We start from the raw sequence: 26,987 nt of genomic DNA on the forward strand, positions 1-26,987 counted from the left end.
GTGTAGGAGGAATAATGTGTCTGGAGCTGTTTTTCATGGTTCAGGCTAGGCCCCTTAGTTCCAGTGAAGGGAATTCTTAACGCTACAGGATACAATGACATTCTAGACTATTCTGTGCTTCCAACTTTTTGGCAACAGTTTCGGGAAGGCCCTTTCCTGTTTCAGGAAATGGTTTGTCGAGATCTGTTTGGAAGGACTTGACTGGCCTGCACAGAGCCATGACCTCAACCCCATCGAACACCTTTGGGATGAATTGGAACGCCGACTGCGAGCCAGGCCTAATTGCCCAACCTCACTAATGCTCTTGTGGCTGAGTGGAAGCAAGTCCCTGCAGCAGTGTTCCAACATAGAGTGGAAAGCCTTCCCAGAAAAGTGGAGGCTGTTATAGCAGCAAAGGGGAGACCAACTCCATATTAATGCCCATGATTTTGGAATGAGATGTTCGACATGCAGGTGTTCACATACTTTTGTGTGTGTGTGTGTGTGTGTGTGTGTGTGTGTGTGTGTGTGTGTGTGTGTGTGTGTGTGTGTGTGTGTGTGTGTGTGTGTGTGTGTGTGTGTGTGTGTGTGTGTGTGTGTGTGTGTGTGTGTGTGTGTGTGTGTGTGTGTGTGTGTGTGTGTGCGTGCGTGCGTGCGTGCGTGCGTGCGTGCGTGCGTGCGTGCGTGCGTGTGTGTGTAAGTAAGGGTTGGATGTGTGAGTAGTCAGTGCAAATAATCTCAATCTTTTGGAACTTCCTCAGACACCGCTGGGTGTAGATATCCTGGAGGGCAGGGAGCTCGCCCCCAGTGATGTAATGGACGCAGAGGACGCAGCCGGTCACGTAGCCGGTCAAGATGCTTTTGATTGTGCAGCTGAAGAACTTCTTGAGGATCCATGGGACCATGCTGAATTTCTTCAGTCACCCGAGGTTGAATATGCATTGTTGCGTCTTCACCACAGTGGTGTGATTGGACCATGTCAGGTCTTCTGTGACGTGCACGCCAAGGAACTTGAAGCTTTTGACACTGTACACTGCAACGCCGTCGATGACAGTTGACCCCCCATTTCCTGTAGTCCACCATCAGCACCTTGGTTTTGCTGACGCTGATGGAGCAAAACCAATCCCTACTGAACACGACCCCAGTAAAGCCAATCCAGGCCAATGTGGAGCAATCTTCGCTTTCAAACAGAGTTGAATCCAATGCAACACCCTATCAAATGGCAGAAAGCATCCAAAAAGGTCTGTTTATATATACAGTATAAAAAACATTAAAGACACCTGCTCTTTCCATGACATAGACTGAACAGGTGAATCTAGGTGAAACCTATGATCCCTTATAGATGTCACTTGTTAAATCCTCCTTAAATCAGTGTAGATGGAAAGGGAGAAGACCGGTTAAAGAAGGATTGAAACAATTGAGATACGGATTGTGTATTGTGTGCCATTCAAAGGGTGAATGAGAAGGACAAACTATTTAAGGGCCTTTGAACGGGGTATGGCAGTAGGTCCCAGGCGCACCGGTTTGTGTCAAGATTTGCAATGCTGCGTTTTCCCCACTCAACAGTTTCCCGTGTGTATCAAGAAGGGTCCACCACCCAAAAGGACATCCAGCCAACTTGACACAACTGTTGGAAGCGTTGGAGTCGACACGGGCCAGCATCCCTGTAGAATGCTTTCGACACCTCTTAGAGTCCAAGCCCCCAAAGAAATGAGTCAACATGGGCCAGCATTTTTCAAACAGAAATTTGTATGCTGTAGCACAAACTCCCAAAAGTTCTGGGACACTGTAAAGTCCACGGAGAATAAGAGCACCTCCTCCCAGCTGCCCACTGCACTGAGGCTAGGAAACACTGTCGGAACCAATAAATCCACGATGATTGAGAATTTCAATTAGCATTTTTTTTTTACGGCTGGCCATGCTTTCCGCCTGGCTAACTATTACTCACATATTCAGCCTCTCTTTCGTAACGTCTGAGATCCCTTCAGAGGGGGAGACACTCTAGACCCAAACTGTTTCAGATCTACAGTTGAAGTCGGAAGTTTACATACACTTAGGTTAGAGTCATTAAAACTTGTTTATCAACCACTCCACAAATTTCTTGTTAACAAACTATAGTTTTGGCAAGTCGGTTAGGACATCTACTTTGTGCACGACACAAGTAATTTTTCCAACAATTGTATACAGACAGATTATTTCACTTATAATTCACTGTATCACAATTCCAGTGGGTCAGAAGTTTACATACACTAAGCTTGGAAAATTCCAGAAAATGATGTCATGGCTTTATTGACATCGTTTGAATCAATTGGAGGTGTACCTGTTAATGTATTTCAAGGCCTACCTTCAAACTCAGTGCCTCTTTGCTTGACATCATGGGAAAATCAAAAGAAATCAGCCAAGACCTCAGAAAAAAATTGTAGACCTCCACAAGTCTGGTTCATTCTTGGGAGCAATTTCCAAATGCCTGAAGGTACAAACAATAGTACACAGGTATAAACACCATGGGACCACGCAGCCGTCATACCGCTCAGGAAGGAGACGCGTTCTGTCTCCTAGAGATTAACGTACTTTGGTGCAAAGTGCAAATCAATCCCAGAACAACAGCAAAGGACCTTGTGAAGATGCTGGAGGAAACAGTTATAAAAGTATATTTTTCCACAGTAAAATGAGTCCTATATTGACATAACCTGAAAGGCCACTCTGCAAGGAGAAGCCAATGCTCCAAAACCGTCATAAAAAAAGCCAGACTACGGTTTGTAACTGCACATGGGGACAAAGATCGTACTTTTTAGAGAAATGTCCTCTGGTCAGATGAAACAAAAATCTAACTGTTTGGCGTTTGGAGGAAAAAGGGGGAGGCTTGCAAGCCGAAGAACACCATCCCAACCGTGAAGCACAGGGGTGGCAGCATCATGTTGTGGGGGTGCAGGAGGGTGCTGCAGGAGGGACTGGTTCACTTCACAAAATAGATGGCGTCATGAGGAAGGAAAAGTATGTGGATATATTGAAGCAAAATCTCAAGACATCAGTCAGGAAGTTAAAGCTTGGTCGCGAATGGGTCTTCCAAATGGACAATGACCCCAAGCATACTTCCAAAGTTGTGGCAAAATGGCTTAAGGACATCAAAGTCAAGGTATTGGAGTGGCCATCACAAAGCCCTGAACTCAATCCCATAGAACATTTGTGGGCAGAACTGAATAAGCATGTGCTAGCAAGGAGGCCTACAAACCTGACTCAGTTACACCAGCTCTGTCAGGAGGAATGGACCAAAATTCACCCAACTTATTGTGGGAAGCTTGTGGAAGGCTACCCAAAACATTTGACCCAAGTTAAACAATTTAAAGGTAATGCTACCAAATACTAATTGAGTGTATGTAGACTTCTGACCCACTGGGGATGTGATGAAAGAAATAAAAGCTGAAAAAAAGAATTCTCTCTTCTATTATTCTGACATTTCACCTTCTTAAAATAAAGTAACTGACCTAAGACAGGGAATTTTTACTATGATTAAATGTCAGGAATTGTGAAAAACTGAGTTTAAATGTATTTGGCTAAGGTGTATGTAAACTTCCGACTTCAACTCTATATCTATCCTACCCTGCCTTTCTAAGGTCTTCGAAAGCCAAGTTAACAAACAGATCACCGACCATTTCGAATCCCACCGTACTTTCTCCGCTATGCAATCTGGTTTCCGAGCTGGTGATTGGTGCATCTCAGCCACGCTCAAGGTCCTAAACAATATCATAACCGCCATCGATAAAAGACAATTCTGTGCATCCGTACTCATTGACCTGGCCAATGTTTTTGATTCTGTCAATCACTGCATTTTTATCGGCAGTCTCAACAGCCTTGGTTTCTCAAATAACTGCCTCGCCTGGTACACCAACTACTTCACAGACAGAGTTCAGTGTGTCAAATTGGAGGGCCTGTTGTCCGGACCTCTGGCAGTCTCTTTGGGGGTGCCACAGGGTTCAATTCTCGGGCCGACTCTTTTCTGTGTATGATGTCGCTCTTGCGGCTGGTGATTCTCTCATCCACCTCTACGCAGACGACACCATTCTGTATACTTCTGGCCCTTCTTTGGACACTGTGTTAATTAACTGACCTCCAGATAAGCTTCAATGCCATACAGCTATCCTCCCGTGGCCTCTAACTGCTCTTAAATGCAACTAAAACTAAATGCATGCTCTTCAACTGATCGCTGCCCGCACCTACCCGCCTGTCTAGCATCACTACTCTGGATGGTTCTGACTTAGAATATGTGGACAACTGCAAGTACCTAGGGGTCTGGTTAAACTGTAAACTCTCTTTCAAGACTCACATTAAGCATCTCCAATCCAAAATTAAATCTAGAATCGGCTTCCTATTTGGCAACAAAGCATCCATCACTCATGCTGCAAAACATACCCTCGTAAAACTGTCTATTCTACTGAACCTTGACTTCGGCGATGTCATTTACAAAATAGCCTCCAACACTCTACTCAGCAAATTGGATGCAGTCTATCACAGTGCCATCTGTTTTGTCACCAAAGCCCCATATACTACCCTCCACTGCGACCTGTATGCTCTTGTTGGCTGGCCCTCGTTCATTTTCGTCACCAAACCCACTTGCTCCAGGTCATCTAGTCTTTGCAAGGTTAAGGCCCGCCTTATCTCAGCTCACTGGTCACCATAGCAGCGTAGCTTGTGCCTGCCCATAGCATAACCCCACCACCCCCATGGGGCACTCTGTTCACAACATTGACATCAGCAAACCCGCTCGCCCACACAACGCCATACTGCCACCTGCCCGGTAAAGTTAAAACCGGGATTAATCCGTGAAGAGCACACTTCTTTAGAATGCCTGTGGCCATCGAAGGTGAGGATTTGCACACTGTCAGTTACAACGCCAAACTGCAGTTACAACGCCAAACTGCAGCCTGGTGAGGATGAGCACACAGATGAGCTTCCCTGAGACAGTTTCTGATAGATTGTGCAGAAATTCTTTGGTTGTTCAAACCCACAGTTTCATCAGCTGTCCGGGTGGCTGGTCCCAGACGATTATCCCACAGGGGAAGAAGCCGGATGTGGATGTCCTGGTTACATGTGGTCTGCGGTTGTGAGGCCGGTTGGACATACTGCCAAATTCTCTAAAACGACGCTGCAGGCGGTTTATGGTAGAGAAATTAACATTAAATCATCTGGTAACAGCTCCTTCAAAACTTCAGTCATCTGTGGCAACATGCACATTTTAGAGGGGCATTTTATTACCCCCAGCACAAGGTGCACCTGTGTAATGATTATGCCGTTTAATCAGCTTCTTGATATGCCACAACTGTCAGGTGGATGGATTATCTTGGCAAAGGAGAAATGCTCACTAGCAGGGATGTGAATACATTTTTGCACAACATTTGAGAGAAAAAAGCTTTTTGTGTGCATGGACAATTTCTGGGATCTTTTATTTCAGCTCATGAAACATGGGACCAACACTTGTACATGTTGCTTATATATTTTTGTTCAGTGTATATACGTATCGAATTGCCTTGAGAGGGAAAGATGCACATGCCAAATATATATATATATATATATCCATATACCTGTATATATAGCAAACCTAACTCAAAACTATACGGCACACACTGTAAATATACACACAGGGGTGGTAAAGCATTCAAAGTTACTATAGGTGTTGTCTGAATTTCATTGTGCGTGGCAACTTCAACCAGGATCAGTTGCAATTTTTTGTTTGTTATTTATATTGTTCCATGTCTGTTTAAGAATGCTAACCATGTCAAGCGTGCTCTTAAAAGGTGCAAAGGGATAACAACAGAGCTAGCCATTTGGGAAAATTGAGCCTGAAGAATGCTTCTCTGGCTTTCATTAACTAACGAGAGCCCTCAATCCCTCTCTTCCTCCGGAAAGAAGGAATGAACGTGTGAAGAGAAGATGAGAGGTAGATTGAGGGAAAGAGAAAAAATAAATAGTAAAAAATTTGCCAAAAAGTTTTGCGTCGACGTCAAAATTCTTCTCAGAAAGATGTTTTTTTCCAAGAAAAATATGGCAACAAAGTAACAGGAGTTATATATTAGAATATTTTATTGCTTTACGAAATGTTGTTTGAATTCAAATTCACAACCTTCATATTGTTAGGAGTTCACAGAAATGTATTTGCTGGAGGTCAACGCTTTGTCTGTTGTTGGACAGCTGGACAGAACCATGATTGTCAGCACATAACTTACAACACACAAACCTCTTTGGCATCCTGTTCATAGCACTACATATCTAAAATAATTACACAAACATCTGTATAAAATATATATTAACCTGTTAGTTCAGAAAAAGGCTCACGGTAAACGAAAACCAAATGGTGTAGTTTACAGCTTAAATCCCTATGATGAATCTGACCAGCGGATTCACCACATCAGAAAATACACACAAAGAAACATTTGGAAAATAACAATAACAGAACTTGCTGAAAAGCAAAATATCGTATTTAGAAATCTAAAGAAAAAAAAAAGACCATCACAAGTTATATTTCTAAACCTGTAGAACCGGCTACTCAGGCTTAGGGAATATGGCTGGTGAAAATATGAACGTTAAGAGTTTTTGGCATTTTTATTAAATGATGGAGATGAGGGAGTTTTGCTCAACTCTGAAGAATTCCATGGCACAGGAATGTGGCCAGATTCACTCGACATTTCTGCACAGGGAGGGAACGGGGGTTAAAAAGTCCATAAAAATATACATTCTACAGACAAGGTTATCTGGAAAAGCGTGAGGCTTTCAGTTAATATTTGGAAATGAGAAAAAACAGATCTAATTATTTAAGAAGAGAATATGAAGTTCCCGAACCCCATGGATCATCATTGTACACGACAGAACATGAGAAAGGTGTTGTGAATATGTGAAAAGCAGCAAATATAAATACGTTGGCATACACTGACAGGACAGTAGTATGTTGCCCGTTACAAAACAGCAATACTGTCCAAGTACCTAGAATGTTTCACATTTTGTCTCATAGACCCAGATGGCTAGCCTGCAGTCGCCTGACTAAGAGAGAAAGAGATAGAGGAATAGCACAGTTCCCCTCTAAATGTGAAAGCACAAGTCCTTTTTCCATACGTTCCTCTCTCATTCTGCATCATTCTTGTCTTTTGTACATTTTTCTTCAGAACTCTGACCATTGACGTAGTCGGTACTCTGCGCAGCTTCCCGAGAGCTCACACCCCCTCGAGTGAATCGCTTGTCGAAGATCAAAAGTCTGACTTCCTCAAATGAAGATTTCCACTGCCTCTGCCTCCAAGTCATCCAGGCCTCTCAATGTGTTCAAGGAGGAGGACTTTAGTTGTTGAGCAGCAGCGTTGTCTGGAAAACAGAGAGAGGTCAAATGATTAGAGGAATGTGTGGGAAGAGTAGAAATGGTGGAAAAATACGCCACTATTACAGTACATCACCTTTAACCAAATAAACATGCTGATTGTTCTACATTGGGATGAGCCATTCGGTTAAATCAGTGCAGTCAATAATCAGGGCTAAGTGTGACAACATAGCACATTCCGACAGCCCACAGACGACCTCCGACCTACAAGGCCATCGCCGATTGGCTGGTTCTACGGGGGTATGGTTGGTAAATCAATGACTGCTCTGACACAGAGTGTGATGCAATTACAAAGAATGGTTTGGGTGTTTGGGTAACTGTGTGTGCATGTGTGTGTATGTGTGTGTGACAGACTACTCACCAATGCTGAGTTTAGAACCAGTGGTTGGCTCCTTGACCTTAGCTCCATCCTCTGATCCACAGCTCTGGCTGGGGTGAGCTGGGGAGGAGCACCGGAAAGGAGAGACAGGAGTCTGGTCGTCTGACAGACTCTTACCTACAACACAGAGCATGTGAAATATCAACCACTGTCTGGCACACATTTAAATGATAAACATGTGCTCTAATTCTACCCTCAATCCACTTCAATGTCCATCAAAATGATCTTTGACAATAACTCCCTAGTTCATATTCCGATTAGATTGCATGTATGAAGCGAGCAACAATGCCTCCTGAACAGAGCCCTGAGAGACCCCTCAAATAATAGTTAAAAAGGTGTTAAAAAGTTTTTTTAGTCTCTGACAATATCGTGACTCGTCCTTACCTTTGCTTACGCTGGCGCACTTGGCCGTGCTGATTGAAGAAGTGGACATGGCGGCGCGCAGACAAAACCCACTCTTCTCGACCTGGTCCTGGTGCAAACGCTGGTGGAGTACCTTAATGACAGCATCTTTCTCCAGGATATGGGCGTAGAGAGCGCGGATCCTACGTGCAGGAGAGAAATGGCGTCAGAGTAGACAAATGGTGGCTCTCTGAGCATTGCTATCTGATACAACGAAGTAGATCAGACGTATTAAATGCATACAAAGTGTCAAGACGGCAACAATGCTACAAATGGCGGATCATTTCTCGGGAAAAAAGTTCCATCTTCATACCGGTTTTCCATCTCCTGGTTTCGGTAGTCAGATACAGGCAGGTCCTCGTTGAAGCTGTTGTTTGAAGAGTGACAGGGGGAATGGTTGATGATGGTTGTGTCTCTGGAAGGGAGAAAATAGATTATGTTAGGAACTGGATGCAGGTAAAAAATGGGAAGTATAATGAACGTATTTAGCCCAGACGTTTTGAAAATGTTCTCTCTCGTATGTGCATACAGAACATAACCCTTGAACCATCGATCCCCTAACGTTAAACCTCTGACCCTCACCTCTGAGCGGCGGCGGTGGCGGCCACGTCCATGGCGAACTGCCTCATGGTGCTCTCCTCTAAGTACTTCTGCTCCCAGCGCATCATGTCCGCCTCCAGGGCTAGGATACGCTCCTCTCTTTCCCTCAGACGCTCGTGCAGCGAGCCCACAGTCACGCCCGGCGGGTGAGACTGCCTCTGCTGCGCCCTAAGGCTCTTCAGCTCTTGCTCCAGGCGTGTCCTCAACCTCATCTCCAGGCCCTCGCGCTTCTCGCAGGTGGCCTGCAGCTGAGCCAGGGCGCTCTGCAGCCGCTCCACCTTCTCCACGTAGGCCCGCTTCCGCCGCAGTTCCTCTTCCAGCTGCCGGCCCCTGCACCGCTGGGACTCTAGGGCCTCCTCGAGCTGCTCCGCCCTCAGGCCCTGCTCCTCTGCGAAGTTGCGGAGCCTCTGGAGTTCGCGCTCGGCACGCTCACGCTCAAACTGCTGCTCCTCGCCTGATGGGGGGAAAGAAAGAGGAGAAGAGAAGGGGGGAAAGAAAAGTCAGACACGGTAAAGCCACAAAGCTACAAAACGGTACAACATTCACACACAGGATAAATTGACAGGATACATCAGGATACAAGCTAGTCTTGGGTACTGGGACGGACACAAGGCATGAACCAGTCTAAGGCCACATGAAGATATTTCGAGGGGGAAAATGAGAGCTTGGTCGAAGTCTTAAGCCATCACACTACCATCGCTCTAACCCAGCTAATACGTCCCAGAGTTCAGCCATCACACTACCATCGCTCTAACCCAGCTAATACGTCCCCGAATTCAGCCATCACACTACCATCGCTCTAACCCAGCTAATACGTCCCCGAATTCAGCCATCACGGCCGACGGTCTTCATTTGCTCAAGCATTTGTGGAATGTCGAGGGTTAGAAAGAGGAGGGGAAGCTCCTATCCCTTTGACCCACTTAACAAGGAACATTCCTTCAATCAAGGCCGTACACCTCCAACCCTCTCTCATCTGGCCCTGGGAAAGGCCCACTGCTTAAATAGACAACGTAAATCAAAACCAACAACCCCAGGAACCTGATGTTAGTTCAACAGTTCTCATTTATAGCTCCCCTTCCTTCCTCGTAGCTGGGTTGCGTTTACTGTTGAGGCGTTCTCACCAAATAAGCGGAGGTTATGCAATGGAAATTCTTCCATACAGGATGTAGCTTAGCTACCGAGTGGCCCTGTGCTATGCTCCAATCCTGTGAGGAATGCGCAACATGGCTGAAGTGGGTCTAAGACTTGGAGTGGTAGGAAAGGAGATGGGATGGGTGACACTTACTTTGCTCGAGCAGTTTGGTCATGACGTGCTGGTTGTGGTCAGCAGCTTCCACTTCTTTGGCGGCCTGTGTTCTGGCATTTTCCAGGCTTTCTGTAACGCAAATATTGAAAGTTAAGCATTATACACTAAAACTGATTTGGGAAAAAGTTTCTCTGCAAACAGTTCCACTCTGTATAAACCATTATAATCTTTTAAAAAATGGCTCTGGACTAAAGTGCTAACCAACCGGAGATGTTCTGGTATTTGTAGTCCTTACCTCTAAGGTCCATGTTGAAGTCCTGCAGCCTCCTGATCTCGGCCACCAGTCTGCCCCTCAGGGTCTGCTCCAGGCTCTCCCTCTTACTGCTGCCCTGCATCAGAGCCTCATAGGCCTCTGAGATCCTCTGGATCTCCTGCTCCAACTGAATGGACAGAGAGAAGCAAGGAGGGGAAAGAAAAACATTCTTGGTCAGCCATCTTGTTTGTTTGTTTAATATCTTTATGCGTGCTGGAGATGGGGGGGGGGGGGTGTTGGTTCAGACCTAGTACATCTGTATGTGCAGTACAGCACATAAACATGTGGGCACGTATATAAACATACATATGGGCATATATACATAAATATACCTGGGAGCACATTCCATACATGTGGCACATAGCCTCATACTGTGTTTATACGGTACATACACTACATGCCTATAATCCAGAGGAATTTGAGCTAACACCACTCCCCGTGTGTGAGTGGTTTATATCTGCATTCCTGGGAGCTAACAGCCATGGTTCTAGGTGTGGGTGGTTCACGATCACATGCACAGACAGACAGAGACAGACAGAGACAGACAGAGAGACAGAGAGACAGAGAGAGAGATATGGGCGGGTTGTCATTGCGGGGAAGGTGTGCACGCCTGTGCTGTGGAAACAGAAACAGGCAGAGAAGTGAAGAAGTAGAAACGCCCACCATTACAGCAGCCACTAAGGCATGTTTACTCAGGGCTGCGGCCCGACGGTCAGGGGAAATTTTCCAACCCAGTAATTATCATTCTTTAAGGCTGAGGGAGCACAAGAAGTGGGGTGACGTAACTCCACAGGAGAGCAGCAAAGTCTTGCTACAGTATGCATTTACCATAAGATATAGGAAGATGGATATAACCTATTTTAGTCCTCCATCTACCTCTATTGCATCTACCAAGATAAATATGTGAAGTCTGTCAGCTAATGATGTTGCCACTATCTTGATTTATAAGAGGCAATAACATACTCAATTAGTGATGGGAGGTGGGGGGGAAACAGATAACAGACATATCGCAATATTATTTTTGCGCTAGTTGGCTGTACCTGCACCAAAACTACAGTATTTTCCCTTTATAGCTTGATCTTGATCTTTTTAAATAGGGAGCCAATTTGTTTCCGGCACTTTTATTTCCCTGATTCATCAAAACGTATTTTCTCATGTTCTTTAGTCTCTTTGCAGCAGACGCATAGTTAGCAATACGTTTGGAACATCAAATCGCAATAGAATCACAGTATCGAAAGGCAATACATATGGAATTGTGAGAATCGCAATAGAATCACAGTATCGAAACGCAATACATATGGAATTGTGAGAATCGCAATACATATCATATCGGCACCTAAGTATCATGGAAATATCGTGACGTCCCTGGCAATTCCCAATGGTTCAGTTTCAACACAGAGTAGCCCTGCCACCTGCCATGGCGAACAGAATATCTCTCTCTCTCTGGGCACTCTTGAGCATTTCAGGGGTTACAACCCTATCGACTGCTGTCTGACATGCCCTGGATAGGACCAACAACAAAAAAAATCTATGGCTAAAGGGCACATGCTCACAACCCCCTGGCTGCAGCACAATGCAGGGAGTGTGGACACAGTAGCAGACTCTGGCCTCTATATGTTCTCTATTTGCAGCCAGTGGTAGCAGCAGTTGTACAGATGGGGCAGTGTGCCTGAGGTGGCTCTACACAAGCTATCTGCTATTTGGGTTTCCCTCCATTCCCTTCATTAAGCGACACATGTTGCAGACTACAGTCCTTTGCTATTCAGCATGGGCAGCGTGGGCATGCCTACTTCAGAAGTTCCACGTGCTGTGTGTGACTCAAAGTTGTGCATTCCATCATGCAATCGATTTCAATGGGAGATTTGCCCAAAGTTGAACATGATTTGTTTCTCCAATATAATATCAGTCCTTCATGCATATAGCAGTACAAACGTATCCTATGGCATGTCACCATTTTAGAGAGGGACTGAAAGGAGAATATTCCCACCATATAGATACAATATAATTCTCTTCAATGAAAAATGTGTGATTCTCACCTTGTGGATGCGGCAGGCCTTCTCTCGGTGGCCCTCCAGCTCCTGCCTCAGCCTCTCGTTCTCCAGCATCAGCAGTTCCACCTGCTTGGGCTCCTCCACGACACCAGGGGGCCGACTGGTGAACATGCTGTAGCAGGTCTCCGTTTGCTGCTGAACTGGGGCCACATACCTGCGAAGAAGGACGTGTGTTGTTGAATTGAGTGTGACTGGCCACTACCGTCTCCCCATGAGTGACTAGCTAGCAATAGTACCTTAGCTCATAGAGCTGTGGTTACGTGAGCAACCTTTGCTCGTTAAAGTTTACCACAAGCTTCCCGCCGCTGATCTACGTATGTCCGTGCATGGAGTGAGATTTTTTTGAGTCGCTGACACATTTTGGTAACATGTTCTTGCCAGTCCCACTCCCATTCACAAGGGGGCGATTCAACGCTTTTTTGTTTTTGTCTTTTCATTTTGTGAAAGCAAGGAAGAGTCGCCATCCCTGGCTAGTGGTAAATAACTGGCTTTAGCCTGGCTAAAAAAGCTAGCCTTTTCAGCTTCCCACATCTCTATGTAAATAAATATGCCCCGGCAAGTATTCTTATAAAACATTATCCCAGTTTGATATGCTGCTTTTGTATTCATTCCCATATCGGCTAAAAATAGAATGTCATGTTTTGGTCACGGAGGGAAAAAAGCACATGGCTAGCCAGTTGGCTACCGCAGGTTCTACCCTTTACAATAGCCTGTAATTACTAGTTTCTGGGTGGATTCTTTTCATTTGATTTACTGTTTGAACAGTCGCTGAGATTATATTTGGTTATCAATGCATAATTGGCTACTTTGATGAATTGCCTATAGCCAATATATGGCTATAGATAAAAGAACCAAGAGTCAACACTGCCCCCACTGCTGTGAGTCCTGAGGCGTGTATCATTTTCAGGTAGTAAAAAAATATGTTGAATGCCGGCGCGTATTACAAGAAGCTGCCCCTTTTGTGATGAAAAACGACACTGCGACATTCCAAAATTGGCATCCACAGATATCACAACTATCTTATATTATAATGAACACATCAACTCCACCCTAGACGGGTTGACATAATAGTGTTTCAGAAAGGCGATCGGAATTCCAACCTACGCATGTAATGATTCACAATGCATGCTAGGGAGGTAAGGAAGGCAGGACGCACAATGACAAGGCTTGGAATCCATTATGCGAGCGGCTACGGCCACAGAAATTAGCACGCTATTTAATGTGTGATCGCTGTTGATTCATGGCAAAGACATTGGGAACACACCAACAGCGGGAACACCTTTACATGATCTCACTGTATAGCCAACACCCACACACACAGTTGTGAATGGCCGTAATGCCTTAGTACCTGTGCTGCTCGGTCTGGATTGGCTGGGGAATGTCCCTGTACACACACTGGGGCTCTTGGGCATGGATGGGCATATATCCTTGGGACATGATGGGAACAGATGAGTACTCTGGGTGTGGGCTACATTTGTCCCGGAGGCCTTGTGGGGGGGCGCAGTAACCCAGCTCCGGGTAGCTATGTGAGGAGCTCTTGACCGCCTCAGACTTCGCCATGGCACAATTCCTCTCCAGAGACAGCTGCAGGAGATGCTCACTCAGCGATCGCATATGCCCTCGCTTCAACTCAATCAGCTCCTCATCCGCCGCACGGCAGTCCCGTTCGCGCAGCTGATTGTGGGCGCCTGTGGCGGGTGCCCAATGCTGAGCCAGGTACTGAGAGTGGGCTTTGGCCTGCTCGTAGGTGGGCAGCTCCTCGCCGTGGAGCTGGTAAAGCTGGTAGCTACTCTCCGAGTGCTGGTAGTCTCCCTGGTGTTCCTGGCCCTGGGGCTCCTGGCGGGCTGATAGTTGGAGGAATGAGGAGTCTTCCTGGGTGAGGCTCTCCAGAGAGGAGCGAGGACTTCCACCGGGGCCCTCTCCTGCTCCACTCCCAGGCCCCCCACCAGGGGACCCTCCGCTGCCTCCGCGCAGGGCCTGCTGCTGGATGGCCAGGAGGGTACGTGCGTCTGTGGGGTTGCCGTAGCGTAGTTGTTCCTGGATGAGGCGGTGCAGGACCGTGCCAGACGGCTCTTCTGTGGATGACATGATGGTTCTGTTGTTTGAAGCTAGTGATCAAGTGTAGACAGAATTTTTATAGATGGCTGTGAACCTGGAACAGGATCAAAAAAATGAATCAATAAGCATACTTACAAGTAGTCCTACACCTAAAACAGTATAGTTGATCATTGCTAATGTACAACATTTACAAGATCATGCAAATGATTTGTGCTCCTCCAAAACACTACTGTAGAATACTGTAAAGACTGCAAAAAAAACCAACATAATATTCATGATTTGTTGAATATCCCATACATTACTCAAGGCCTTTGTCGTCCAGGTAGAGTGAAGCAAAAATCAAGTATGCTCTACTTTTGAGTGATGGCATTCCATGAATTTCCTAATGGAAATACATTTTCCCTCTTAATTGTATAAGTATGCCATCACTATTTCACTAACAGATGTGTTTTTTTCTTAAACATGTTCCATTTTACATTAGTTAAATTGTCAACATTATGGATCAAATGTTTGTTGGTCGTGAAAAGTAACATTCATACAAGCCACATAGCGACAGAAGGGAAACGTGGTTGCTCCGTGGTACTACTGCTGTTAAAATGTGCGTCGAAATTCCATTCTCACCCAGGAGTCAAGCGCATATTTCTACAAACAGTTTTCAGAACCAACGATGGAACAATTAAGTTGCATAATAAATTAGAAACCACAATACAATATGTTTTGTGTTAACGCGCGATAACCGACTGTTTACAATTCAAGCCTCGAATGTTACAAAGTAGCCGAAATAAAAACAAATCTTACCAGTTCACGCTGTCATCCCAGCAAAAACGTTTTTTTTTTTTTTTTTTTTTAAACGTTCAACTTTAAAATAAGGTCAAAAGTAATGCACAATGTTTCGCTTAAACAGTTATCATCCTTCCACCGCGAGTTTGTGGTTTACTCTGGTCAGAACTTGCTCAACACTGAACCGGTTGTCGAGAGCTGAGCGAGTATAAGTAACTGGGGACGGAGGGACTGAGGTCGGGAATGCCAGGAATGTGAGAGCGCGAGTTCCCTCGGGGATCAAAAGCGTAACCCACACGGTTCCAATATGAGAGAGGAGGCCAAACGGAATAGCTGCAATTCTCCTCACAACCATGAGGACAGCGATAGTGTTCCAGGTAATAAACTACAAATGGGAATTAATCACAGGGAAACCAGCAGGCAGAAGTTACGTAGGCCTAACAGCATGTCAATAACATGTTATAATGATGAAAATAACCTGAATGTAGATAGTCCACGTTGACATTTTCCTTACCTCTCTGAGTGTCTGTCTGCTATTGGCATTTTGCAGATACTGATTGAGCGGATAGGAATAGCCTATAGACTAACTCTATAGATCTGTTTTGACATTTCATTCAAGGGCAACTGTGCATGTGACCTTGTCCTGTCTCTGTTTGCTCTGGGGGGGGGGGGGGGGGGGGGGGGGGGGCGGGGGGGCTATATGGCTCTAGGATTTATCTAAAGAAAAAATGCCTATAGATTCAGGACTACTAAACTATAAACTATATAATTATCTAGTGATGAAAGTAGCCATTGACTTGTATGGGAGATGAGCGTCTCAACAGGACGGGACAGAGTATATGGATAGGCAGCTGTCCATTGGAATCTGTGGCTTTTCCCTGTGACCAAAGACATAGAAAGTTGTTGAGCCCCACAAGCACTACATGATGCAGAGTGGTAGAGAATGTCAAACAGAAGCACCTGATTGAACTATGGGTTAAAATCTCAAATATGTAGGAGCATAAGGGCTGTGGAATGAGACATGAGGTCAGCATGCTTCATGAATTAACATAATTTGCCTCCATAGCCCAATGAACTAAGAACACAATTTTAGTGGCATTCTGTGAGGCCACAAAGCTTCTAAACCTTTCAAAACACATAATGAAGGCAAAAAAAAGGCACAATAAACCACCATGTTGATGGTTTTTCTCTGGAAGTTTACAGCACACATTCCACATATGTTTTGGGTGGTGGTAAGCACAGGAGGTTGGTTTCACCTTAATTGGGAAGGACAGGCTCGTGGTAATGGAATGGTATCACATACATGGTATCACATACATTAAATATGGTTTGATGCCATTCCATTTGGTCCGTTCCAGCCATTATTATGAGCCGTCCTCCCCTCAGCAGCCTCCACTGGTGCTAAGTATTCTTAAACATACTTTTTTTTACGCAGCCAAGTTGTCTGAATGTCTAGGCGGCCATTTGCAAGGTATTAAAAGCGTGTTTGAGTTTCCCCTCAAATGTTGACAGTGGTGGATAGTGGAAGCACCCTTTAAAAGCGTGGCTTTTCATTTAACACCTCCCCACTACTTCCTCTTCCACCCCCCCCCCCCCCCCCCCCCCCCTCCTCCCACTGACCCTCACCCCCCTTCATCTCCGCTGGTTAACTCGCAGCCTCTAGCCATTTGCCCCCATTGTGGCAGACTTCCTGTGAACTTCCAAAGGAATGCTGAGTGGAGTGGCCCTTTGAAATCATGGACATTGAAAGGAGCCATTCCCGGTGTTAGTGGACATTCAAAATCGCTGGCCATAAAAATTCCTGCTGTCTGCAGACTCAGGCGGGCTTCAGTTGACCAAATGGTTATAGGTTATACTTTATACGATATGTGAGAACAGCACTGCAAGAAAGATGTCACATGGTTCTATTTAGTCATTTTTCCTTATTCCCTCATGTTTGATTTATTTTCAATTCATTTACTTAGAAGTGCTTCAATATTTATTTATTCCTATCAGGTGCTGTGTTTTGGTTTACTTCTTATTTACTTATTTGAGCGACTTCCTTGGAATTGGTTAACCCCTTTTGAGTGTTTGTCTTGGTGTGTGAATGAGGGCATTTGATTAACCCGAGCGCCCGGGTAGGTATAGTTGGAACCGGACTGCCTCCCGGGTATGAGCCGTGTGCCCCGATCTGGCCGACGGCTAGGTTGGCTCAAAACAAATGTGATTTAGGTTAAGCACATGGAGTAATGAGTAGAATTCTGTGTTTTCACATTCAAAAGTGAATGCCTTATTTTTTTATTTTTTTTTTAAATCAATCTGCCTTCCTAATTAAAACTAGTTTGAAAATTCAAACATCTATTTGATGGAAAAGAGACGTATGTTTCCGAACAATGCACCATGCTGCCTTGTTGACAACACGACCAAGCGGCACAGATGGCTGTTTATTTGAGCAGGGCGTGCCTCCCTCACTGGCTTCACCCAGAATCCCCCCAATGGGGGAATGGGTGTGTTAATTAGAGACCTGAGCTAGCCCCCCCCGAGGAGTGTCGGGGTTAATGAGCACAAAGGCAGCTCTCAGTCAAAGTTTGTCAGATGCCTAAGGGAATGGTATGGAAAGTGGTGGTGCAGAGCTGGCAGGAGCAGTGGGACAGAGACACTAAGGGCAGGCGTCTATTCCAAGTATAGAGTAAAGTCAGGGAGGGCGGCAGGAAGAGACAGAAGAGAGGAGGCCATCTTTAAAAGGCTAAGGGTGGGACACATCCGGTTGAATACGACGTTAAATGTGATAGGAAAGCATCCAACAGGAAGGTGTGATTACTGTGCCAGGAAACCGAGACAGGTGGCGGCAATGCACCATACCATTGGATGCCAACTGCCGACAAACCCCACAGAAGAAGTTTGTCAGATTCTAGCCAGCAATAGGAGAGGACAGGTGCCACAGGCCGTGCTCAGCCACACCCCTACCACTACCGCCGCCGCGTCTGTGGGAAAGGGGAACCAGATGAGTGTGACCCTAATCGGGACCTGCTGGGGATGAAGAGCCAAATGACGTGTGAGTGCGTACCAATGGTTTCCAGTATGATGACGTTACTGATGAAGCTTTCTCCACCCTCCCCAGAAGTGGCCTGCTACGACTATGGACTGTAACGTGTATGTGGTGTGAGTGCCTGGGCCCGTGTGTTCTGTGTCGCTTTTATCCTGTAACCCCCCCATTTAATACTGAGAAAATACAATTATTAAAGAACCATAAACTGATTGCTTGCCTCCTGCCTCTGTTTGTGGTTTTGGGATTGAAAGAACGTTGTTTTTTTTGACAAAGACACAATACTTTGCTGTTACACCAAACCGTTTTTCTTTGTTGTTGTTTTTATGTCACAATATGACATCATTCCATTTTATTTTTTTGTTCAAAGTGAACACAATATTACACTGAACAAAAGTTCCAGTTCATAAAAGGAAATCAGTCAATTTAAATAGGCCCTAATCTATGGATTACACATGACTGGGAATTCAGTTATGCATCTGTTGGTCACAGATACCTTAAAAAAAAAAAGGGAGGGGCGTAGATTGTCATGCTGAAACATGAGGTGATGGCGGCAGATAAATGGCACAACAATAGGCCTCAGGATCTCATCTCTGTGCATTCAATTTGCCATCGATAAAATACAACTGTTTGTTGTCTGTAGCTTATGCCGGCCCATACCATAACCCTACCACCACCATGGGGCACTCTGTTCACAACGTTGACATCAGCAAACCGCTCGCCCACACGACGCCATACACGTCTGCCATCTGCACAGTTGAAACCGGGAGCACATTTTCCCAGTGTGCCAGTGGCCATCGAAGTCGAGCATTTTCCCACTGAAGTCAGCTACGACGCCGAACTGCAGTCAGGTCAAGACCCTGGTGAGGACGACGAGCATGCAGATGAGCTTTCCTGAGACCGTTTCTGACAGTTTGTGCAGAAATTATTTGGCTGTGCCCCAACCCACTGTTCTATCAGCTATCCAGTGGCTGGTCTCAGACGTTCCTGCAGGTGAAGAAGCCGGATGTGGTGGTCCTGGTCTGGCGTGGTTACGAGGCTGGATGGACTTCCTGACAAATTCTCTAAAACAATGTTGGAGGCTGCTTATGGTACAGAAATTAACATTCAATTCTCTAGCAACAGCTCTGGTGAACATTCCTGCAGTCAACATGCCAATTGTATGCTCCCTCAAAACTTGAGACTGTGGCATTGTGTTGTGAGACAAAACTACACATTTTAGAGTTGCCTTTTATTATCCCCAGCACAAGGTGTGATGATCATGCTGTTTAATCAGCTTCTTGATATGCCACACCTGTCAGGTGGATGGAAAATCAAAGGAGAAATGCTCACTAACAGGGATGTAAACAAATTTGTGCTCAACATTTGAGAGAAATAAGCTTTTTGTGCATATGGAACATTTCTGGGATCTTTTATTTAAGCTCATGAAACATAGGACCAGCACTTTTCATGTTGCGTTTATATTTTTGTTCAGGGTACATTATTCAAATGACCAGTTGTAGGACGGAATACATCCTGAAGAGGGACTGTGTTTTGGTCCGTGTTCAGCATGCTATGATAAATTACTTTCTAAAAAAAAAGAGCAACACAAAATGCAATGGATTTTGATTTGACACAAGACATTTTGGAAGGAAGGAGCTTTCACCGAACTGTGATAGGCCAAGCAGGTTGGCATTACTTCACTGAATGACTTCCTCTAAAAGAGAGTAGGAAGAGAGGCCATCTCACTGATGACTGGGTTTGGGCCTAGAGGCTCAGAGTGGAGTGGACAATCGAATGGGATTGAAACTGGACATGACAGAACCGGGTAGAGTAGAATTCTAAAGGGGTGAGATACAATGGGGTAGGATAGTGTGGGAAATAATTGGACTGAATGGAATACAGAGTATTACGATAAGGTGGGGTTGGATTTGGGTGGGATGGATTCCTTCTCTGGGCATTCACATTCAAACAGAGAGCAATAGATATGGATATGGATATATAGGGATATGATGGAATGTGTTGTGATGGCATTTTGTTCTGGTACGCCAATGACATTGGATATTCCCAAGTATTCATATTTCAATACAGAACGACTGACTTTGACTGTTTATGTGCATTTGAATGATTCTGGGAAATGGTCTCCGATAGGACTGGCTAGTGTTGTTTATTTGGTTCAAATTCCTCATTATTAACTTCTGAGAAGAACCATCATGAGGAAACGCAGAAATATTTCTGCTATTACTACAGCAAGATATCGAGCAATCTCCTGCTTGCTCCATCCACTCCAGTTGAAGGTCAGAGAATTTCCAGCACATTTTCTGGCAGACACAGATCCGACAATGACTCGTAGGACCGTAATCCCAGAAGTCTTTGACTAGGCCACACCGCTGTTGCAGGATTGTGTAAATACAACACTATTCTTGGCTGGCCTACATCTTGGAAACAACTTGAAGGCTTACAGCAAATATCGAACCTGTTAAAAGAATTCAGGAACCGTTTGAAAGAATTGAACTAATGTGTGCTTGTGTATTGTTATTTGTTGCGTGTACTGTTTCTGAACACACGGTAAGCAGCATTCCCCCTATCGCCTGACTTTCTGTGTCAAACCGGACTGGTGACATTTTTTTTCCTGTGCCTCGATATCTGAGACACTCTTCTCATGAACGCATTAGCTTACACAGGACGAGGCTCAGTGCCGTTGGGAATGAATACAGCAAAGGAAAACGAAAAAGTCCTAGGCCATTTTCCACTTTTCTATAGGAGCATTTGACTCTTCCTGCTTTGTACTTAAGCTCTTTTGCCACCATTCCTCTCCTCCATATTGAAAATACAGAGTATGTCATGACATCGCCATGGGGACTTGATGGTTGTTCCCCTTTGTCTGAGAACACTCTAAATAGTTGGCGTCTGCTCTCACACATGTTAGTCACACGCCTCTGATCGCAAATAGTTGAGCGTCACCGTAATGATGTTCTCTGTTCCCCCTCTCTCTATCTATCGCTTTCACTCACAAACACATACATGTGGCCTGCCTTCACTGTTTTTAAGTAGCTCGGAAAACACCAAAGAACTTGGCAAGTTCCTAAGTTCTTAAGATGACACTTTTCTTTTTTTTTTTTAAGTGTTGCTTAGTTCTAAAGAGGGGAGGAAACAAATCATTAAGACAGACATGACAACTCTGGTGAGAAAGAATGCTCATGAACTTTTCAACCAGGGTTTGCTTGTGGAGCAGGGATGGGCAACTTTGATGAATCTGAACTCATCACGAGCGGCTGAAGTGGCTCACGGTTCTGTGTACCCACATCCATATCCATACATGCAGTCAGAGCCAGCCCTAGCCTTTTGGGGTCCCTAAGTGAACTCGCGAGCAAAACATTTTAGCGGCCCCCCTCTTGACAGGGGAGAGAAAAACGTTTACTGCAATTCTACACATTTTGCCATGGAGCGGATTTTTTTGGTTGTTGCAGTTTTACGGCTAATGTCCTGCAATTCTACACAATTTGCCATAGGGTGGAGATGTTTGGCGTTATTAATATAATATCGGAGTGAGGGTGACTAACGATATCAATGGGGGGCCCGGTCGGTAATTGCACCATGATTACTACAAGTTTAGAAAGCTGGCGAGACTAGTTTACCTTTATACTGTTTTTTTTTGTGCACATGAGGCTTTTCCTTTGCAGTCACTCATCCAAGTGAGAGACAAATGACACAGCAGTTCTGTGTCCAACGATGACATCTGTTCCTAAAACGGTCCTCCACCAGCCAGGGGGGGGGGGGGGGGGGGATCACAGGAATGCCAATCATTCAGCCACGCTCGGCATGTGTGCCCACAGTACATAGCTATCTGCTGCCGCTGCTGCCTCTGCCATTGCTGACCCGGCACATAGCGGAAGAGCAGTCATGTTGGCCACCGGCAGCGTGGTGGAAAGAGAGAGCCCTTTATGACTGGAGCTGGGAGCCGCTGAGGGACTTTCCGTCGACATACATGGCCTGGAGGGGAGTTTAGATGTGTTTGCGGATTCGTTGATCATGATTATGCTTACAATTTGATTGGACGACGAATATCAAATGAAGTGAATGTAGTTTTGCCCCTAAGAAACATTGATGGTTGAAACATTGACTTGGACTGATGGAGGATGCAACCTCCAAGTCAGGCACACTGAGAGTTGGAGTCTCTATAAGTTGAAAGTGACTCATGACTCTCTACATGTGAACATATGATTCAGCCATGAAGCATGTCAATGGAGGTACCTCGTAGCTCAACACGTCAGCTGGTCTCACATGAGGCACCGTGTATTGTTTGGTGCGCAAAAAGAGGGGCATTGTCTATTTCCGACAGAGACTATTTTTAAGACATTGGGGGGAAAAAACATCTATTTTGGGATGAATCAAAATCTAAGTGATGTACGACGTGCAGTGGAACAAACACATTCGAATAGTTCTGAAGATGAGGAGATGAACAGTGCTACTGTTCATTAACCACGATGGACGGAGCGGGCCAGTTAAAGTTGAACTCGGGTTGAAATTTGAACTCAATACTTCTGTTGTACACAGTTCATTGTGTTAAAATAGAACAAGTGCGCTCCTGATGCAGCCTGTTCCAAAACTTAAGTTCCTGTCAATCACATTGTATTATCATGTTACCGTAGATCCCTTAGAAAGGAGTACCTTTATTCATTATAAAGGAATTAGATGCAGTTGTCCTAGTCCACTGAAAACACTTGGATTCACTCTATTATTGAACCAGTCAAGTTTTATCATACTATCTTTCATACTGTGGGAACTCTAAGCTCGCTCCAACTAGCTGCCACAATCTAATATACTATGTTATATTTCATCTAGGAATTCTGTGCAGCTACCTTCATAGAGCATCAATGTCTAGGGCCAGAAGTTTGGCCCTTAAATCGGGAGGAGGAGTGTTTGCTGACCACCTGATCTGACCATGAATAAAATGTGGGCCCTATTTACAGTAAAATGTGGGCCCTAGTTACAGTAAAATGTGGGCCCTACTTACAGTAAAATGTGGGCCCTAGTTACAGTAAAATGTGGGCCCTAGTTACAGTAAAATGTGGGCCCTAGTTACAGTAAAATGTGGGCCATAGTTACAGTCAAATGTGGGCCCTAGTTACAGTAAAATGTGGGCCAGAGTTAGAGTAAAACCTCAAATTTGTTCATCTGGAGTTTAATCCCAGTCAAGTCCCTTGGTCAGGAAAACTCCTGGCCCAGCTATGTCCTAGTCCAAATTCCCGGAGACGCACAACATCGGCAAGCCTCCACTTCCAACCTCATCTATAATTCTCACTCAGGACAAGGCAGTGATCACAGGCAAGCACTGTTAGCACCAACACTCCACTTCTCTGGGGGAAGAATGCAAACACGGAGCGCTTCCAAGAATCCCAGGGACATTCCGGAATGCCCAAAATGGGATTCTACGGGTCAGTGTTTACCGTTCCAGGCCGACGTTATCCTACAATTTCCCTCCAACCATGTCATTATCTTGGCCTTGCTCGGGGGGAGAGTTGGAGTACTTTAAAATTTTCTCCTGTCTTATTGGATGTCGTGGACGTCTCTCCATCTGACCCTCTTACGCCGGAGAACACTTAAACCACAGACAGCTATGTGTGTGTCTCATACCATGTCTCTTTAAGATGCAGTAAACACTATTAGGAGGAGATGTCTAGACAAGCATCTGGGCTCTTCTGTTATGTTGCATAGTTACATGTCCCACTAGAAGGCTATACTTGTCATGCCTGCTGTTGGGTGGTTTCGTCACATTAGTAGTATGCCACCTCTTGTCATTGCATTTTTTTTTGAAGAATGTTTGAGGACATTGTCAACCCGACCAATGCGCATTAACTTAGTTTTACTCACAGTAGCGATATTGTTGGTTGTCTTACAAAGTACATATTTTACTTATCCTTCCTTATCTTTGCGTACTGTATCAAAATAATACAAACAAAACGCAGGACAGAGCTAGAAAGTGGGGAGGCTGCGTAGCCTAGTGGTTAGAGCATTGGACTAGTAACCAAAAGGGTTGCAAGTTCAAATCCCCTAACTGACAAGGTACACGTCTGTCCTTCTGCCCCTGAACTAGGCTGTCATTGAAAATAAAATGTGTTCTTTACTGACTTGCCTAGTTAAAATAAAAGTGGAAACCTACTTTTTGCCTACCCTTATAATGGAGCAGCTAAGCAAAAACAATTGGGCATTTTGTGATATAAGCAGTAAATTTGATTTATGGACCCTGAAAATATTTATATATGGCGCCGCCCCAGATTTGACCCCTGGGGGGCGTGGCAGCCATTTAAAAAGAAACTGCCCCTCCCTACCTTCAGGCTATGCTGAAACGCTTCAACCCAACCGGAGTACTCCGTTCTGCCATCTCTGGTCAGTATGAAGAAAGTATGAAAATGTATGCACTCACTGCTGTAAGTCAATCTGGATAAGAGCGTTTGCTAAATTACTAAAATGTCAAATGTAAATGGTCTCTTGGCCCTCCAGCTCCTGCTCAACCCAATTAAACCTCCTCTCTATCCTGACACCCCGATGGTGGAACCTGCTTCACCCTGAGGCTAGGACAGCTGCCCTGCCCATCTTCCGAAAACATCTGAAACCCTACCTCTTCACAGAGTATCTTAAATAATCCTCATTTGGTGTGAAAGTAATGTTGGCAGGCTGGTAGGGATAACGTTATCAGGCTAGTAAGGCTATTGTTAGCAGGCTAATTGGCTCGCAACCTTGCAAGTTATTTTGTAACAATAAATTCGTAAAGTATTTGCTTGTAAAGTGAACATTTTACTAAAACCAGTAGTCATGAGTGCAAATTATTTGTTTTAATTTGAAGTTATACATGGAGTTTACATTACAGGGAATAGGTTGGCATGCCGGGTCCTCCATATTAAGTCACACCGCCTGGAAAAATATTTTCTGACATGACTTCGTCATTCTTCAGAATTCTGATCAGTTGTATGTAAAAAAAAATCTAAAAATAGAAAAGTGAGGTGTAACTTTGCATTGAGACTTTTGATGTGTATGAAAATGTATACTAATGCAAATCCATATGTTGCATGTGGTTACGTTTATGCTACCTACCCTTTAAGTTGCAGGCAGTGCTACCTCATCCCTAGAGCATTTTAACTTACGTCCGCTACACTCATCCTAGAAATGTTTACTTTCTTCTACAATTTGGCCTACATGACTGCTGTGTTTCACTCTGTAATATTATACTGTAATATACTGTGTGTTACTGTTAAACCTTTGACTTTCAGTAGATACAGGGCAAGGAGTATAGGCAAGAAATATATGACTTTCAAAAAATAATTAAGTATAGGCAATTACTTTTTGTAGATTAAAGGTTTGTAAAATAGTGGTAAAGTCTGCAGCCTTTTAGTAAAAAGGCTACCACGGCCCCCAGGGGCCAAATCTGTAGTGGCTTCATATCTAAATATTTTCAGGGTACCTAAATCTACCTCAGTGCCAAATTTGGTGTGTTAATCTCAAAATATGCCTTCTAAACTTTCAGTGGCCATTTCATAAGATGACTGCCAAGGCCCCCAGGAGCCTACCAAGCTCCCCAGGGGCCAAATCTGTGGTGGCTCCAAATCAAAATCTTTTTAAGCTACATGAATCTACCTCTGTGACAAATTTGGTGTGTTTACATCAAAATAGTCCTTCTGAATTGTAAAATAGTTTTACCGTATAGGTCCATTTTGGATATTGGCTACCACGTCCCCCAGGGGCTAAATCAGGGTTGGCTTCATATCTAAATCTTATCAGGGTCTACAAATTTAACTCTTTGCCAAGTGTGGTACTTTTATCACTAAATGCACGATTGTTTCGATTGTGTTTGTGCGTGCCTGCGTGTATTTGTGCATGTATCCGCGCGTGTGTTCGTTCGTGTGTGTGTGCACGTGCGTAAGTTCGTCCGTGTGTGTGTGTGTTGGCAGGGAATTTGCCCCCGTGACTCTATGTTCTGTTCCACTTCAGTGAGATGTGAAAGAACAAATAGGAACAAAGTCTAGCTGGCTTGATTGACTTTTAAACACGGTTATATAATCGAGTAGTAGTAAATAGAGTACAATACTATACCAAAGCTGGCTTGAGTGTCACATTCCACAGGAAATGGAATGTATAATACAAAATCCCTGGGTTAGGAACTGTACTGGATCCATGTAATAAATGATCTCCACCTCAGCAAACTATCCATTCACTAGCACTTAAATACCGTAAATGTACATGTACAGTACCTGTAGGGCTCAGTTCAATCAAATCAAATTGCTTGACATGTTTCAGTACTGTAAAAACCTACTGCTACATTTACTATTACTACTACTAATAATACTACTAATACTACTACTAATACTAATACTACCACCAGACTTCACATTTAGATACTATCAGTTTTCTGGCTAAGATGTGTTGATCTGGTAGTAGTTTGTAAATGACGGCTTTGCTTTGGCAGCTTCAATTGAATTCCAGCGTCAAGTGTCAACTGCATGTCTGTTGACTTTTAAGTCTTACCCCCCAGTGTCAGCCCCAGAGCCCACCCAACCACTGCCCTGCCATTCACTGATTGAGGACCCCAGCCTAGGCTGGACCCACAGAGGCAAAGACAATAAGCACCATTTCATCTCCATACCAATGTTGGTGTTGCAAGAGAGGGGTCCTGCCTGGAATTCAAGCTCACCTCATCTCCCTCAGATCAGTCATGGAACAACAGGAACACCCGTGTGAATGCTGCACCCAAATAATGCCTGAGTAGATTCTCTGCAATGTCGAAAAGCTGTGAAAAGAGTTAAAATTTAGGTTATTA

The 26,987-nt window shown here is 44.6% G+C and overlaps 1 protein-coding gene across 3 annotated transcripts; it reads right to left on the reverse strand.

The window, feature by feature from the left end:
* Positions 1–6,039: 6,039 nt before the first annotated feature.
* On the reverse strand, positions 6,040–26,987 carry LOC110530077 (angiomotin-like 2a). 3 transcript variants are annotated; one of them, XM_090181908.1, is made up of 10 exons: positions 26,862–26,987; positions 13,679–14,482; positions 12,316–12,484; positions 10,262–10,406; positions 10,006–10,095; positions 8,703–9,174; positions 8,434–8,535; positions 8,103–8,263; positions 7,701–7,835; positions 6,040–7,326 (listed from the first exon to the last, which is right to left on the reverse strand). In XM_090181908.1, exons 2-10 carry the CDS (start codon positions 14,416–14,418, stop codon positions 7,232–7,234), a joined length of 2,109 nt encoding a protein of 702 aa, XP_090038034.1. In that variant the 5' UTR covers positions 14,419–14,482; positions 26,862–26,987; the 3' UTR covers positions 6,040–7,231. The 3 variants fall into 3 exon arrangements, with proteins under 3 accessions (XP_090038034.1, XP_021468546.2, XP_021468545.2); XM_021612871.3 differs by lacking the exon at positions 26,862–26,987 and adding an exon at positions 15,683–15,780; XM_021612870.3 differs by lacking the exon at positions 26,862–26,987 and adding an exon at positions 15,187–15,523.

Source organism: Oncorhynchus mykiss, chromosome 8, assembly GCF_057628025.1.
Source record: "Oncorhynchus mykiss isolate SJ-2025 chromosome 8, ASM5762802v1, whole genome shotgun sequence".
NCBI lineage: Eukaryota > Metazoa > Chordata > Actinopteri > Salmoniformes > Salmonidae > Oncorhynchus > Oncorhynchus mykiss.

Bases quoted from the DNA above. Each gene is read 5' to 3' on its own strand.
- LOC110530077 (XM_090181908.1), bottom strand. From the start codon at position 14,418: ATGTCATCCACAGAAGAGCCGTCTGGCACGGTCCTGCACCGCCTCATC. The intron at 10,096-10,261 runs GTAAGGACTACA...TTTGCGTTACAG, and splicing joins CTTCAACATGGACCTTAGAG to AAAGCCTGGAAAATGCCAGA. The intron at 8,536-8,702 runs GTGAGGGTCAGA...TCTCCCTTCCAG, and splicing joins GCCACCGCCGCCGCTCAGAG to AGACACAACCATCATCAACC.